General features: G+C 42.5%; 1 protein-coding gene across 1 annotated transcript in view; it reads left to right on the top strand.

Annotated features, from left to right (window-relative positions):
- Positions 1 to 18,402, top strand: part of LOC141109923 (uncharacterized) — a 70,238-nt gene that overhangs the window by 15,868 nt on the left and 35,968 nt on the right. The window contains exons 3-8 of the mRNA XM_073601176.1: positions 2,728 to 2,882; positions 4,906 to 5,145; positions 8,201 to 8,357; positions 13,769 to 13,814; positions 14,303 to 14,407; positions 17,110 to 17,318. Of these exons, the coding sequence (XP_073457277.1) occupies positions 2,728 to 2,882; positions 4,906 to 5,145; positions 8,201 to 8,357; positions 13,769 to 13,814; positions 14,303 to 14,407; positions 17,110 to 17,318 (912 nt within the window). The remainder of the gene's footprint in view (positions 1 to 2,727; positions 2,883 to 4,905; positions 5,146 to 8,200; positions 8,358 to 13,768; positions 13,815 to 14,302; positions 14,408 to 17,109; positions 17,319 to 18,402) is intronic.

The following is an 18,402-nucleotide window of genomic DNA, read 5'->3' as shown; positions in this document are numbered from 1 at the left end:
CCCGTAATGCCTTTTGGCCTTTGTAACACCCCGGCAGTTTTCCAGGAATTTATTAACAATGTCCTCTGAGATTTGTTGCAGTTATGTGTGGTGGTTTATCTCGATGATATCCTCATATTTTCCAAGTCCCTGGAGAGCCACCACACAGATGTCTGTCATGTGCTGCAGAAACTAAGAGAGAACAATCTCTATTGTAAATTGGAGAAGTGTGAGTTCCATCGTGAACAGGTTAAATTCCTGGGCTATGTAATTTCCACTGCTGGTTTTTCGATGGACCCAGAGAAACTTACAGCAGTCCTACAGTGGCCCCCACCCATGGGTTTACGTCCTCTGCAGCGTTTTCTTGGCTTTGCCAACTATTATCAGGAGTTTATTCGTAACTTCTCATCTCTGGTCAAGCCCCTGACTGATATGACCAGAAAGGACGGTAACCCACAGAGTTGGTCTCCGTAGTCCATTAAGAGACTCAAGGCTGCCTTTGTTTCTGCTCCTATGTTGGCACATCCTGATCCTACGTTACCTTTTATCCTTGAGGTTGATGCTTGGGGTGGACGGGAGGAAGGGCATGTGTTAATGGAGACCCTATCTACTCGTCAGCTGTCTGTGATTGACAGGTAGATCACCGCGGAACCCCTGGGGACTTCTTGCGGAACCCTAGGGTTTCGCAGAACCCCGGTTGAGAAACACTGATTATAAATAGAGAGCAGAGCATTGGGAATATTCATAGAGGACCCCTAGAGGTGATTCCACACCATTACGCCATCTCTGAAAGATATCATCATATGCTGGTTTTAAGCATATCTAAGATGAGATGCCAGAGAGCACAGAGGTGACACGGGAAGAAAGAGATTAATTCGCCCCATATTTTGGACTTTCTCAATCAATGGTGAAAGGATGGATTATTCTAAGGACTTTTCATTGTAGAAATGTATATTCTCTATGATCACTCTTTGTCTATGTGTGTAATATTTGGTGTCCATCCTTGAGACACATGTTGTTTATGCACTTTTATCACTTTAATTGTCAATAAGGATATACATCCCTGAAGTTATACATTCTCCAGGTGGACTTGTAGTTGTCCATCCCTGAGACACACGACTATAATATTTTTTCCTTTTCTAGCACTGGAATCACTTTATTGCAATTTTAATAGGATATCTATCACTTGAGTATTTATACATTTAGCAACATGACTATTATGTCTTTTCTCGTGTGAGAACACATTCCCAATCTTTGAGGCATGTGGTTATATATAATTTTGACACAGGTATTATTTGATGTATTATTTGACAGCGCAACACTACTTCTTTTGCACTTAAAGTGTTTGTGAACCCATTTGTATAAGTCTATGCCAAACCCTCTATTAGAGGCTGGCATAGCACCCTATGAATGTCATTTTAAAAAACGAGCAATGTAAATACCGATTTTCAGCTGTCTTCAGGCCGGTCACATGACTCGTGGACGCTTTCCAGCTCCGATGGATTGCTTCTGCAGGAGGACCCGTGATCTCCCTCTGACACCATCATGTGGCCGTTCGGCTCCTCCCACAGAAGCCCTGTGTCGTAGCTGTAAAGTGGGCGCGAGTCACGTGATCATCCTGAATACAGCTGAAAATCGGTATTTACACTGCTCGTTTTTTTTTTTTAAATGATTTACACAGTCTGGTATGCTAGCCTCTAATAGTAGGGGTGGCAGTGACAATTGTAGTTTTTTTTTTTTTTTTTTCAATAATAGCGGCGGGGGGCGGGGCTGAGCGGAGACAGACAGAGAGAGGGAGATGACAGGCAGGAAGGAGGGGGCGAGGGGGGAGAGAGGAGAGCAGAGCAGGTCAGCGTATGATGGAGGGACGCACACTGACCACGGTGGTCATGGCTCAGCAGCCATGATTTTCGTGGTCAATATAGAGAGGGCACAAAGGAAGTGGCAGGTTCAGGGAGGTTTTTTTTTACAGAAAAGGGGCAGATTACACAGCACAAGCCCTGTGCTGTTTAATCTGCTTTAAGGGACCAGGATATGAATTTTTTTTTTTTTTGGGTTAACAAACACTTACATTCATTAGCCACAGATACGCTATTCAGTGGGAGAAGCTGTCATTTACACATATATATTTCCTACTTCACTTATACATAGTGGTGACTTGGGAGTAATACACATTATTGCTCAATAGATTACATAGAGAATCCACAAGTGACGCTTTGCATGGCTGCCACTATGGACCGTCCAGGTGGGTGGGAAGGTAGGTGGTATAAATATAGCAAACAGTTGGAATTGGCGCAATGGTTGTTAGTACTTGTCCCTATGACCATCTATATATAACTAGGAATGCGATGCAAGGTCTAGAAAAGAAAGTCACGTGCAGTTAGTCCATCCGTACATGGGGTCTTTAGGGCTCAGTACTGTCTGTAGCTCAGGCCAAGCCTCTGGAAGAGGAGCAGAAGCAATCTCCAGGACCATGTAAAAGAAGAAAAGTGCAGAAGAACTTCTAAATGCAGACTGATTATCCAATTTATTTAGCAGTAATTAAGAGAGCAACTCGCATTTGAGTAGGTAAAAACAGTGTTGTCCTATAGACGGTGGACTATTCAAACATGCCTGTTTCTACCTACTCAAATGTGAGTCGCTCTCTTAGTTTCTGCCAAATACATTTTATAATCAGTCTGCACTTTTTCTACTTTTACATGGTGGTAGAAATATGTCTAATGGCTTATGTGCTTCTTCTCTCTACAGATGAATGCAACCCATGTCATATACACAAATCAGCTGTATATTTTTGCCAAGACGGATCCAATCCAAACACAAAATGACGCTGTCATGAATATTTCCTGCACTTACCCGCTGAATATGGAAGTCAGTCTTAATGTGACTCTGCACCCAATACTCGGGTAATTATTATCACATAATGTCGGTTTTTCAGAAATCCGTGCTGACTATCCTTATGATATTAGATTCCATCACATACTCTTGTATGAGGTCCTTTAGCAAACATATCAAGTATCACCCCGAGTTTAAATTCTAAATAATTAATGTTCTGTACTTGAGTGAAGACCTTAAACCCTTCTTAAAGTGTTACTAAACCCACAACAGTGAAATCAGTCTGCATATGCAGTAAAGCATGCTTGTTATACTCACTGTGGAACCTAAGGGGTTAATCCTCTGCAATGTGTAAAAAAGGCTGTTTGATCCTGTCTTCTCTGAACCTCCCGTTCTTCCACTGACTTCAAAACAGGTCCAGATAAGACAGTGTTACTGGAGTCAGGCTGCACATGCTCAGTTTGGTGTATATTGCTAGAGTGTGTTTGTTTTTTTTTCTTGGGAAAGTGCATGTGATCAGCACAGGGCCAATCAGCACTGTCCAGACAGAGGGTCAGGGGTCGTGCAGCCTCATAGGACAGTCAGAGGAGAATGAAAACTCCTCTTACAAGCTTTAACCAGACAGTGATAAAAGTCACAAGACTGCTACATACTGCTGATGAGAAAAGGTATTTAGCAGTTTATATTTACTAAACTGAATGCATTTCCATGTTCTGTGTACTGTGGGAGAGCAGATATAGTGACTACAGGCTCCTGGGGAGAGCGGATATAGTGAATGCAGAGTCCGGGCGAGACCAGATATAGTGACTGCAGGCTCCTGGGAAGAGCAGATATAATGACTACAGGCTCCTGGGGAGACCAGATATAGTGAATGCAGGCTCCTGGAGAGACCAGATATAGTGACTGCAGGCTCCTGAGGGGACCAGACATAGTGACTGCAGGCTCTTGGGGAGACCAGATATAGTGAATGCAGGTTCCTGGGGAGACCAGATATAGTGAATGTAGGCTCCTGGGGAGACCAGATATAATGAATGTAGGCTCCTGGGGAGACCAGATATAATGAATGCAGGCTCCTGGGGAGAGCACATATAGTGAATGCAGGCTCCTGGGGAGAGCAGATATAGTGAATGCAGGCTCCTGGGGAGATCAGATATAGTGACTGCAGGCTCCTGGAGAGACCAGATATAGTGAATGCAGAGTCCTGGGTAGAGCAGATATAGTGAATGCAGAGTCCTGGGTAGAGCAGATATAGTGAATGCAGAGTCCTGGGGAGACCAGATATAGTGAATGCAGAGTCCTGGGGAGACCAGATATAGTGAATGCAGGTTCCTGGGGAGATCAGATATAGTGAATGCAGAGTCCTGGGGAGATCAGATATAGTGAATGCAGAGTCCTGGGGAGACCAGATATAGTGAATGCAGAGTCCTGGGGAGACCAGATATAGTGAATGCAGGTTCCTGGGGAGATCAGATATAGTGAATGCAGAGTCCTGGGGAGACCAGATATAGTGAATGCAGAGTCCTGGGGAGACCAGATATAGTGAATGCAGGTTCCTGGGGAGATCAGATATAGTGAATGCAGAGTCCTGGGTAGAGCAGATATAGTGAATGCAGGGTCCTGGGGAGATCAGATATAGGGAATGCAGGGTCCTGGGGAGATCAGATATAGGGAATGCAGGCTCCTGGGTAGAGCAGATATAGTGAATGCAGACTCGTGCCTCCTCCCTTCCTTCCATGCTGCAGCCTTCATGAGATTCTTTGATATTCAATGAGCCTGAGTGTCAGTCTGGTGGCGGCTGCAGCACAGGAACGGAGGAAAGGTAGGAGATATGGGCCGTCTGAGAGGTGACTATGAAAACTCTTCCATTGCAGGGATGTCGCTTCTAAATTTTCTTCACCTAATTACTTTTATTTGTCAGCGTCACCTCCCCCACCAGTATACACAGAGCAGAAGATCTAATAGGTTTGCTCTTCCTTTATCCTCAGTGCAAATATCTCAGTTCTGTGTACACTCTGTATAATGACATAGATCCATGGCCACATACCTACATTGGTTGCTAGGTAGGTAACCTTCTGTTGTGTGTTTATTTTCCAGGACCACAGTAATAAATAACTTTACAGGAAATGCAAGTTATGTAGCTGTAATGATGGCCTTTAAAGACAACACATATACGATCCCTCTCTCAGACTCCGACACCCTGACAGTGGAAGATAATGTCTACATCTCAGTGTCTGTACCAGGCCTGGATGCCAACACCTTCAATCTCAGTGTGCTGAATATTTATGCCTCTCCTACCAATGCAAGCTCCATCCAGTACAATCTTCTTCAGGACGGGTAAGTACACAGTACACTGGGTAGCAATTCTGTTTATTCTTTGTACACTTTGACTACAGAAATAATTCACTAAGGCCCCAATCACGCTTGGGCGATGTTTCCCAGTTTGTAAGGTTCATATCTGTGTGACTTAAAGTCGCAGCGACTTTAACCACTTCCCATCCCTTGTATTGTAATATGACGGCCGCAAGGTGGCTCTGCCATCCCGGGCGGGCGTCATATGACATCCTCGGCCTCCCGGCGCTCTTGGGGGCACGTGCCGCGTTACTTGGGAGACGATGCGTGTGCCTAGCGGCTGCGATGTCCACCGGGCACCTGTGATTGCTGGTCACAGAGCAGGGACGTGGATCTGTGGGTGTAAACACAAATCCACATCCCGTCAGAGGAGAGGAGAACGATCGTGTGTTCCTAGTATATGGGAACACTGATCGGTCACCTCCACCAGTCAGTCCCCTCCCCCCACAGTTAGAATCACTCCCTAGGGAACACAGTTAACCCCTTGATCGCCCCCTACTGTTAACCCCTTCCCGGCCAGTGACATTTATACAGTAATCAATGCATATTTATAGCACTGATCGTTGTATAATTGTCAATGGTCCCAAAATAGTGTCAAAAGTGTCCGATCTGTCCACCGCAATGTCGCAGTCTTGACAAAAATCGCAGATTGCCGCCATTACTAGTAAAAAAATTAAAATCATAAAAATGCCATAAATCAAAAACCTATCTTGTAGGAGCTATAACTTTTCCACAAACCAATCAATATACATGTATTGCGATTTTTTTTTGCCAAAAATATGTAGAAGAATATATATCGGACTAAACTGAGGAAGACTTTTTTTTTTTTTTTAAATTAGGATATTTATTGTAGCAAACAGTAAAAAATATTGTTTTTTTTTCCAAATTATTGGTCTTTTTTTTTTTTATAGCGCAAAAAATAAAAACCACGGAGGTGATCAAATACCACCAAAAGAAAGCTCTATTTGTTGGGAAAAAAATGATAAAAATGTCATATGTGTACAGTGTTGCATGACTGCGCAATTGTCATTCAAAATGTTACAGCGCTGAAAGCTGAAAATTGGCCTGGGCAGGAAGGGGGTGAAAATGCCTGGTATTGAAGTGGTTAAAGTAGTTCCTGCACTACTTTGGTCCAACTTTCATGCACCTTGAGGGTCATAGACTTCAATGTATTTATGAAAAAGAAAAAGAAAAAACTCCCAAGGGCTTATGCGCAGCTTACAAGAAATAAATATACTTGTTATGTATAAAAATATGCTTTATTCTTCCAATGAATATAAAAGTCACTAAAAGCTCTGGTATACATAAAAATTTGCATAATGGATGTCCAAAATGACACGAATATTGAACAATACACAAAAAAAAAAAAAAAAAAATATATATATATATATATATATATATATATATATATTCACATATGTGGGAATCGACTTTCACCACTCAGTCATATCCTGCAGCTGTCCAGTGTGTTGTGTCCGCATGTGTCTCACAGTCGGTTCCCACATCATATGGGTGCTAGGCATGTGCAATTTGTTTCGTTCCGAATTTGTTTTTTAACGAATTTCGACAAATTCGTTAATTCGGGAATATTCGAATTAACGAAAACTTAACGAATTTTTTCCGAATATTCGTAAATTCGATAAAATTGAACATTCGTAAATTCAGGCATTCGTACATTTGTACGTTCGCAATTTACGAATATACATTCGTACATTAGTAAATTAGTGAATTCGTAAATTTGTAAATTGGAAAATTCAGAAATCTGAAATAATAGTTAACTAATAATAATTTAACTATTAGTAATTACTAGTAACTTTTAAATTATAGGTATTGTAATTTCCTTTCAAATTTGGCTGTTAGTGAACGTAACACATACAAATTTATCCGAAGTTATGAATGATCCGAAAAAACGGAATGGAACGTAATGAATTAATAATAATAAATAACAATAATAACAACGTTTTATTATTATTATTTATTATTAATTTGTTCCGTTCCATTTGTTTAGATGCAGCATTCGTTTTGGATAATTCGTAACTTCGGATAAATTCGTATTTGTAACGTTCACTGACAGTCAAATTTGAAAGGAAATTACAATACCTATAATTTAATACTTCGTTACTATTTCAGATTTTTGAATTTTCAGGTTTTTGGATTTTCAAACTTCGAATTTACAAATTTCCGAATTTTCTAATTTACAAATGTACGATTTTACGAATTTACGAATGTACAAATGTAAAAATGTACGAATGTACGAATGTAGGAATGTTCGAATTTACGAATGTACGAATGAACGCATTTACGAATTTACAAATGAACGAATTTACGAATCGCGATCATAACGAATGACCCAAGAAACGAAAAAAAAAAAATAAACTAATGAAACAAAAACGAAAATGAACAAATTTTTTGGCTGTGCACATGTCTAATGGGTGCTACAACAGTGAGGAACTTGTGACATTATTAATCTTGTAACGAACATATAATCTGCTGGTCATTGCATGACACGATTTCCACAAGCAAAGGCAAATATTGGATAGATAAATACATCTCTACTGGGACCCACATATAGTCAAATAAGGCCAAATTGCACTCCTTGCCCACTCCCTTGATGGCTGACCATTGTGAGAACATCCTGGTTAGGGATGAGCCAAACACCCCCCCCCCCCCCCGGTTCGGTTCGCACCAGAACATACCGAACAGGCATAAAATTAGGCAGAACACACGAACACCGTTAAAGTCTATGGGACACGAACGTGAATAATCAAAAGTGCTCATTTTAAAGGCTTATATACATGGTATGTGTGTGTGTGTGTGTGTAAAATGAACAAAACTAATGCAGGTTATGTATTGTTCGCCTAAAACATTTGTATATATATATATATATATATATATATAATGGATGTGTGCGACGTACTGTTCGGCTATAAGATCATGAACACAGCCCATATATTGTTCACCTCTAATAGTATGTACCAGAATTGTGTTCTAATCTTTAGATTACAGGAACTGAAAACTGATAAAAGATTTCTGTATTCAGGTGCCCAGCTAGCGATGTATCTGCTGACCAGCTAACAGTGCTTGCCAATGGAAATGGCACTGAATCTCGGTTTCCTATGAAAGTCTTCCAGATTGCCAGTTCTTACACCGTCTATCTCTATGCCGAACTTAGACTCTGCACTAATAATTGTACCACGGTAAGGCTGAACATACACATAGAGGGTGTTTTGTGATTTCTGTGCCTGACGAAGCAGTCAGGGATCATTTTGCCATATTGGCAGTCATCTGCCCAATCGGCCCACTGGTCCCCCCAAAGCCCCAGGCATTTCTTGTCCTGGGTGAGCTGCCACTAGCCTGAGGGTGCCAGTTCTGCTGGTTAGGAAAATCATTTTTAAAAAAAGTTATGATTTTTAAAGGGGTATAGACTCTACAGTCCCAATTTCCCTTTCCGCCTTAGAGTTTCTTATTCCTCACCTGTCCATTAATAGGTGGCAGGAAGCAGGCATTCAATGGGCGGAAGACCTATACCAAGGGACACGCCTCAAATCCATGGTAGACCTAAAAAATGAGTTCCATGTCTCCCCTAAAGACTTTTTTACATATATACAGTACGTGTGTCCACATTTTTGAAAGCCAATCCCAAACCTTCTTTGGCCTTAAGTTCTTAACATGCCACCATTACAAAACCAGAGGTATTTCTTTCTGCTCTATCCTATTCTTCAAGGTAAAGAGATCTTCTCCAAGACGCCCCTATGGCCAAGTGGAAGTCGGACCTTCATTATAATTTCTCTGATGACCAATGGAAAACAGCTGATCGTTATTCCCATACTGTTACCTATTGTGTCAATCACTGGGAACTGTCTCAAAAGGTTTTATCCCGTTGGTACCTAACTCCATACCGTTTAGTGAAGTTCTCTCCTGAGAATTCCTCTCTTTGCTGGAGAGGCTGTGGGTACACTTGTACTCTCCCATACATACCTTGGGACTGTAAGGGCCTAACTAGCTACTGGAACAGGAAGTCTTCCAGCTTATATCCCAAGTCACAGGGGTTTTTACCAAACCAGATCCAGCGTTGGCCCTACTTCACCTAAACATTGAATACTTCCCCATACGCCTTCGCAACATCACAGTAATTATTCTCGTGTTCGCCAGGACACTCATCACAAGACTCTGGAGGTCTGCTCAAGCTCCCAATGTGTCAGAGTTTGTTGCTCTTGTAAACCTAATTTGCAACTATGAAAAGGGTATAGCTCCATGTCCAAATTCATTCGCATGTGGAGCCCATGGCTCTTAATGACATCTTCTACTACCGTTTGATGTACTTAATTAGTTTGGTATAAATGCCGATCAATATTACACAGTTTATTTTGACCATTCATGGTGTGCTATATTTCATGCACTAATTGGTTTGTTGTTAACTTGTTGCGATGTGTCCCTTACTCTTTGTACAACATGTATGGCATTATAATCCTATAAACATCTATTGTTGAAAAAAAAAAAGGGGAATATAAAGCACTGCCCACATCCCTAGTAACTAAACTGTATAGACACCAACCCCTCTAGTGGGATTTTTCAGGGCAAAAAATTTCAACATGGTTTAAAAGTTTCATTAATATACTTTATTTACATATATATAAAAAGATAACATTTATCCACAATAAGATATAAAATACCAATGTGGTTGGAAATAGTGTTGTTATTGGGTTTACAGAAATAACCACATTCATCTGTCAGAGGACTCATATAGACAGAAGAGAGACCCAACGCGTTTTGAAAACAAAAAGATTCTTCTTCAGGGGTAAGTGGTTATAATACAAGGCTTTTCTTGTAAGCACACACATAACTTGTGGGAAACCACGTCATTTTAACCAGACCGGAAGGTTTTCTCCCTTAATGACCAGGCCATTTTTTGCGATATGCCACTGCGTTACTTACCCGACAATTGCACGGTCATTTGATGCTGTACCCAAATAAAATTGATGTCCTTTTTTTACCACAAATAGAGCTTTCTTTTGGTGGTATTTGATCGCCTCTGCGGTTTTAATTTTTTGCGCTATAGACAAAAAAAAAAAAACGACAATTTTGAAAAAAACCCCACAATATTTTTTACTTTCTGGTATAAAACATCCAATAAAAAATGTAAAAACTCTAATTTCTTCATCAGTTTAGGCCAATATGTATTCTGCTACATATTTTTGGTAAAATATATTGATTGGTTTGCGCAAAAGTTATAGCGTTTACAAACTAAGGGATATATTTATGGAATTTTTATTTTTTTATTTTTATTTATTTCTTTTTTACTGGTAATGGTGTCAATCAGTGACTTTTAGCGGGACTGCGACATTGCGGCGGACAAAACAGACACCTAACTGACACGTTTGACACTTTTTGGGGACCAGATACAGTGATCAGTGCTAAAAAAAAAATGCCCTGTCACAGTACTAACAACACTGTCAGGGAAGGGGTTAACACCAGGGGCGATCAAAGGGTAAATGTGTTTTCCATGGGAGTGCTTTCTAACTGTGGGGGGAAGTGTATTGACTGGGGGTAAACAGAGATCCGTGTTTCTGCTTAGCAGAGGCGCAAGATCTCCATTTTCCCCACTGTCAGAACGGCGATCTGCCTTGTTTAAATAGGAAGACGGCCGTTCTGCCTCTCCTCAGAATGATCGGCGGGTCCCGGCAGGCATCGCGTCCACTGCTCCCGCTGTGTCCAATCACAACGTGAGCGGGTCGCCGGCGGCGTGCGTGCCCCAGATTACGTACAGGTACGTGATTATGCGCAGGAAGGCCACCCTGCCACAGAATATCTGCGTGGGGCGGTATTAAAGCGATTAAAATTATGTTTTGTTTTTTTTTAAATGATGCGATTTCCCACAAGTTATGTGTGTGCTTGCAACGAAAGCCTTGTATTATAACCACTTATCCCTGAAGAAGAAACTTTTTGTTTTCGAAATGCATTGGGTCACTCTTCTGCCTATATGAGTCCTCTGACAGATGAATGTGGTTTTTTCTGTAAACCCAAAAACATTATTTCCAGCTGCATTGGTATTTTATTGTACACGAATGTTCTCTTTTTATATATATACGTATGTAAATAAAGTATATTATAGAAACTTTTAAAGCATGTCAAAATGTATGCCCTGAAAAATCCCACTAGGTGTTGGTGTCTATATAGTTTAGTGAAGTGTGTATAACAAACCCTCCTTCCTCCTGATAACCAGACCTCAGATCTCAGTAACCTGGTGCCAACAATTTATACAGTGCTTTCCAGTGGCGGCCTGTCATTTAGGGGCACACGAGCGCCGCCCCCTCTATCCACGGCCACCAACCCGTCCACCTTCTAGCGATGCGGCGATACGATGCTCTTTTCATCGCCGCGGCCACCCCCTATTCATGTGTCTGGCACCTTTCAGGAAGCCGGGCGCCTGAATTACAGCGGCAGGGGTGTTTTTTTTTTAAGAACCTGATTAGAGCCATAGGCTCTAATAGGCTTCAAAATAGGGTGGGCTTGTGGCGCAGAGCATTGCGCTATGAGCCCACGAAGGTGTTTCAACAGCGAATGAATATTCACTGTTGCAACACTAATCCTCCTCCTTGCCAATCCGGAAGCGGGTCTGATACCCGTCACCAGATTGGCTGAAAGAACAGGCGATCCTATTGGATGCCTAGGAGTAGGGGAGGAGACGCACGGCCGAAGCGAGGTGGAGGGAGGAGGAGAAGACACAGGATGCCCTGATTCCTGCCGCTCCTTGATGTCCGCCACTGCCTGATGCCCGCCATTCCTCGATGTCCATTGCTGCCCGATGCCCGCCGCCCAGATGGCGTAAGATCCGACTGGCAGACAGCGAGCGCAGGTGGGGGGGCCACTGACAGGGCTTCCATCTTCACCCAGTCTGTCTTCCGGGTTCTCGGACTCTGGCCATCTGATGGGCTGAGCCACGATGGTGTCACTCCTACGCATGTGCATGGGAGCCCCAGGCACAGAGCTCTGAAGGAATGGCACGGGTATTCGCCGGTGACGTCACAATCTGTTGCTCACTGGAATATCTCCTAAATGGTGCACGTTGAGGAGATATTCATTTTACCTACAGGTAAGCCTTATTATAAGCTTACCTGTAGGTAAAAATGGCACAAAAGAGTTTATTACCACTTTAATTTAAGGAATGATGGAAGAGCTGCTTTACGCTTGGTGGTGTGAATTTTTTTTGTCAGTTCATAAACACCTCCAAACATCTTCATAATCTTAATAAACAGACACTGACCTGTTCAGGGATCCAGCGCTGTCCTCACCAGGGCCGGTTTCTTCCCCAGTCTTCGATCCCTGACAACAGCATGTTAACTGTGGGCAGCTGGCTATGACTCCTTGCGGCTTCACAGCCGGCTGCCCTCTGCAGTGTGAATGGTCCCGCAACCTTCTGGGGCCCGTGACTTGTCCCAGGAGGTTTCAGGGAGGTAGGGGGAGAGGTCTTCCACTGGGGTTGCCTAGGAAGTAGGAGTTGGTACCTGTCAAAACTAGGTACTTGCTCCCCCCACAAAACAAAGTTCCAAATATGGCAAAGGAGGGGGGTGGGGGGAGAGAGAAGAGTGGAACTTCTTCTTTTGGGTGAAGTTCTGCTTCTGCTTAAATATGCCAGTTTCCCTGAAAGCTGAATTAATGGCCAACTCCACACAAAAGTGGTGAGTCTAAATCAAGGGTCTTCAAACTATGGCCCTCCAGTTGTTCAAGAACTACAATTCCCATCATGCCTAGCCATGTCTGTGAATGTCAGAGTTTTACAATGCCTCATGGGATGTGTAGTTCCGCAACAGCTGGAGGGCCGTAGTTTGAGGATCCCTGGTCTAAATCATATGTTGGCTTCTGACACTGAGATACCACCACCAGAATTCACACTTCTTCCGATCTTCTGTAGCCATAACATAGACTAGGGATGAGCTTGGGTTTGGCCCAAAACCTCTCATCCCTAACCAAGACAATTAATGGTGTCATGCTCAAGCCTAACAAAGACAAATGATGGTGTCATGTCCATCCCTAATATACCCAATCAATGGTGTCATGTTGCCCTGATACAATGTAGAATAAATAGGTCATTGGGGAATATGGCTTAGAGAGACTGAAACCAACATGGAGGGGAAATGCAAACTATTCCTGGGAAGTTTCACCATTGGAGTGATGAAAGAACCTGGTGTGCCCGCATTCTCCACTGTTTCCATTGTGGGAATAACACAGATAGAGGAACATGAAGTGGACTTCTAAAAAAGACAATTGATGGTGCCATGCTCATCCCTAACAAAGACAGTTGATGGTGCTATGGTCATCCCTAGCATAGACTATTAATGGTGTTATGCTGCCCTGATGCAATGTAGAATAATTAGGTCATCGGGGAATTAGGGGGAAATGCAAACTATTACAAGGAAGTCTCACCATTGGAGTGATGAAAGAACCTGGTGCGCCGCATTCTCCACTGTTTCCATTGTGGGGCTAATACAGTTAAAGGAACATGAAGTGGTCGGTGTGACTTTAGTATATCTGTGATGTTCTTTGGATACAATTTGAAGTTCCTTTATTGATTTCACTTGTCTGTTGCATTACTTTGGTTTCCTTACAGACCTGCAGCCCTCAATCCAGATCTCAGATTATCCAGCCAATTGCAGGTAAGTCATCTCATGGTCACAGTTTGTTACAGTAATTTTCTGTGTTCCTTCAGTCACATATATTAAAACCCAACTCCAGACAAAACATTTTTTATTTCTTTTGTTTTGGATAATGTAAAAAAAAGGTTAAGGCTTCTGTCAAGATTTAAATGCTGTCTTTGTTCCCTTTAGGGGGGATTTTCCCTCCTCTTCCTGTTCTGTCTGTCCCCTGACCAGGAAGTAAGGAGAGACATACCAATAAAAGACCTGCAGAGGTTCTAACCCTTCACCGTTCTAATAAAAATTGTCTTTGTTGCTCCATGTGTCCCATATAGTTAAGAGACCAAACAGGCAGCAAATTGCCCATTGTTGGGGATTATTGTCAGGGATTACAAATTGTTTAACTTCTACGGTGATCACTACACAATTATTTCAGCCTACAGAGAATGTGAATATTGTATTAAAAATCTAGAAGAATGGACTTTAATGTCTTTTTTCTATCTCTCCAGTGGCTGGGTCTGCATTCTGTGGAAGTGATTCCTGTGCTGGGGATGAGTATTGTGACAATAATACTGTCTGCCAGTGCAATACAACTCTCTATCCATTCATACGAGGTATGGTATGCTATAATACAATGGTCAGAGTGCCACCTAAAACCAAATATTGAATTTTCCCATAAACCATATGAAGAGCATGTAACATATGTAAGGGGGTACTACACTTACCATCAATGTAAGGGGACACTACACTGATCATCAATGTAAGGGGACACTACACTGATCACCAATGTAAGGGGGCACTACACTGACCATCAATGTAAGGGGACACTACACTGATCATCAATGTAAGGGGACACTACACTGATCACCAATGTAAGGGGGCACTACACTGACCATCAATGTAAGGGGGCACTACACTGACCACCAATGTAAGGGGGCACTACACTGACCACCAATGTAAGAGGGCACTACACTGATCATCAATGTAAGGGGGCACTACACTGATCATCAATGTAAGGGGACACTACACTGATCATCAATGTAAGGGGGCACTACACTGATCATCAATGTAAGGGGCACTACACTGATCATCAATGTAAGGGGCACTACACTGATCATCAATGTAAGAGGGCACTACACTGATCATCAATGTAAGGGGGCACTACACTGATCATCAATGTAAGGGGGCACTACACTGATCATCAATGTAAGGGGGCACTACACTGATCATCAATGTAAGGGGGCACTACACTGATCATCAATGTAAGGGGGCACTACACTGATCATCAATGTAAGGGGGCACTACACTGACCATCAATATAAGGGGGCACTACACTGACCATCAATGTAAGGGGGCACTACACTGATCATCAATGTAAGGGGGCACTACACTGATCATCAATGTAAGGGGGCACTACACTGATCATCAATGTAAGGGGACACTACACTGATCATCAATGTAAGGGGACACTACACTGATTACTAATGTAAGGGACACTACACTGACCATCAATGTAAGGGGGCACTACACTGATCATCAATGTAAGGGACACTACACTGATCATCAATGTAAGGGGGCACTACACTGATCATCAATGTAAGGGGGCACTACACTGATCATCAATGTAAGGGGCACTACACTGATAATCAATGTAAGGGGCACTACACTGATCATCAATGTAAGGGGGCACTACTCTTACCATCAATGTAAGGGGGCACTACACTGACCATCAATGTGAGGGAGAACTACAATGATAATCAATGTAAGGGGGCATTACATGGACCACCAAAGGGGCACTTCACTTATGTCACCTATATATACCTATATATGTATACCTATGTTAGAGGGCACTACACTGACCACTGATGAAAAACTACTACACTGATCATCAATGTAAGGAGTCACTGCACTGACCATCAATGTAAGAGGGGGACTACATTGACTACCAACAGTCAATGAACTGTATATAAATTGGAAATTCAATTGGGATTTAACTCTTTGACTCTATGGCAGCTTTCTCCCCAGTCCCTGGTCACTCTTGCCACCCTAAAGTAGGTATATAGAAAACCCCTATAGCGTAAAATGTACATCAATCACGTCATCGTCATCCTTATCATTTTAGAAATGCTGAATGAATTCACTTTTTTTTCAGTAAGCCTTCCATGTCCATATTTTACTTGTTCTGGAGCAAATATACACGTGTCAAAATGTTGGTTGGAAGCAAACGGTTATGATACACCCAATATCTTGCTGAACAGCACCCGTTATAATTGTTGGGCAGAAAGAGAAGGTTGCTAAGTAAGGCTGTCTATGTCTGGACTAGGTGTGTGTGGTTGGCATTTAGGATGTGCAGTCTTGCTCACCACTTCCTGGAAGGTGGCTATCCTGGTCCCAATGGCTTGGCGATCAGCAGATTTCCATCAATCAGGCCCTAGATCCTCACACAGGCTCTCACCTCAGATCCTGAAGACACAGCAACTTTCTCCCTCAACATAGTCTCTAAAAAACAACTCAGGCAGCTCGTGTGCAGGTCTGCCCCCTCTCCCTGATATGGGGGAACGGGACAGGAACAGGCCCTCTTAACTCCTTTCTAATAACAGTAAGGTATTCAACAAACATATAACATCCCACAATAATTTGGTAAGTTAAAGTGGTCACCACATGAATCTCATCTCCAAGAGATGATCAGACAGACAGAAACAATAGAACAATCAGAAGGACCTACATAACATTGAACACATAACCAACCCCACCTCAGACTATCCAGCAAAACAGTCTATGAGACACTCCTACAATATTCCAGCAGTCTGAAAAGGTGGAATTCATTTATCTTCATAAATTTTTTAAGGGATATTGTTGATAAATATTTATGTCCTGAGTGAAGGAACCTCTCCAACCCAGTCTGCAGGAGGGCCACCATATTCCCTCTGACTATTAACCTGTACAGGATTAATATTACATCTTTCTATCATCTCCAGATGGGAAGCTTTATTGTCCCTATTCAGAGAAGTAATCCAAGCCTCGCTCTCAGCATCCATGAAGGGTTTGTCCATCATTAGAGAATGATCTTCTCTCTCCATGGGCCATAATCAGTGAGTTAGGAGGCTTGCCCCTAGTCCTCTCCAAAAGCCCCTGTCCTGGTTGGGTCCGTCACGCCCACAGCCCACCCGATGTTTGATTTAGACTGGCGGGGCTGACTCATAGCTGGCAGCATTCGGCTATAACAGAAAACCCCTATAGTGTATAATGTACATCAAGCACGTCACCGTCACCGTCTCATCTCAGAAATGCTGAATGAATTTACTCTTTTTTTCAGGAAGCCTTCCATCTCCAAATCTTACTTGTACTGGAGCAAAGTTCAATATACAAGTGTCAAAATGTTGGTTGGAAGCAAACAGTTACAATACGTCCGATATAAGGCTGAACAGCACCGAGTATTTTGCAGCAAGGGAGGTTGTGGCTGGAACATCGGAGATGACCATTTATCGTCCATTGATAACCTCTGACTATAACACTGAAGTTATGGTAAGTTCCCCTGACATGAAACAATATCAATTTCATAATTTTATTAAAAAAAAAACATATTAAAATTATTTATATTAAAACCAGCACATATAAGTCACGAGGTCGCAATACAAACGTTGGTTGCCTCTACATGTTTCGCCATACTCATGGCTTCTTCTGGAGCTTTTGTAAGACCTTATATACAATATCACCCAAACGTAAGTATGACTCCAGAGGGCTGGCAAGGCCCTCTAGGTGGTCTGGCAGAGTATCAGTGTGTCACAGAGGGGATAAACCCCTGTTAAACAAAACCCTGTTTCGATAAGAGGTCAGGAAATCAAAAGGCTGGTAGGCGTATCACTGCTGATATGTACTTCAAATAATGGTGTTAAACTTAAGAGGGACTATGCCATCTAAATAATTCCTTCATCAAAAGTAACCAGATTGCTATCCTCTATACCAAGAAGATACCATTAGAACAGGGAAGAGCCAAATAAATAATCATTCCCAAGGAATAACCCTTTAAACTAGAGAATAAAATCCTGCAGGTATCAGGAACGGTCGTTCACCCTGTCTGCACAGTGGGAGCATGCGCATGCGACACCACAGAACACACAAGAGGAGAGGGAGGAGGAGGATTCCGGCAGTTTTGGAGGCATTGAAGCAGAGGAAGACATAAGTCAAACCTTAATAGATGGTTTTCAGTCCCCAGAAACCGTGGAAATAGTACGTGGCTAGGAGGAAGCAGTTCCAGAAACTGTAATCCTCAGTGACCCTGGGGACTCTGCTTCTCATGCCTCTGGAAACTTGCGGTGCCTGGGCTTCCTTATCCTTCAATGCCTGGGAAAGGACCCTGTCATCAAGAAGAAGGCTCAATAATGGTTGGCAATGCTCCTTGACCACTGTTACAAGGGGAAAATCTCAGAGCCCATCCTGTCCTCGCAGAGGGAGCACAGGATGAAATATCTCGAGGACACCTTAAAGAGGAGTTTGTGTAACACCTTTCCGGACTCTGATAGGTTACAGTCTCATGGAAAAAGTAGTTTTCAGCATTGGGTTTTTATTGGTTGTACATGTAGGTTTCAGAGGTAAGGGACACAAGGAC

Source organism: Aquarana catesbeiana, linkage group LG10, assembly GCF_042186555.1.
Source record: "Aquarana catesbeiana isolate 2022-GZ linkage group LG10, ASM4218655v1, whole genome shotgun sequence".
In the NCBI taxonomy this organism is placed as follows: Eukaryota; Metazoa; Chordata; class Amphibia; order Anura; family Ranidae; genus Aquarana; species Aquarana catesbeiana.
Note: the sequence above shows the minus strand (reverse complement) of the source record. Positions and strands in the feature narration are given on the sequence as shown.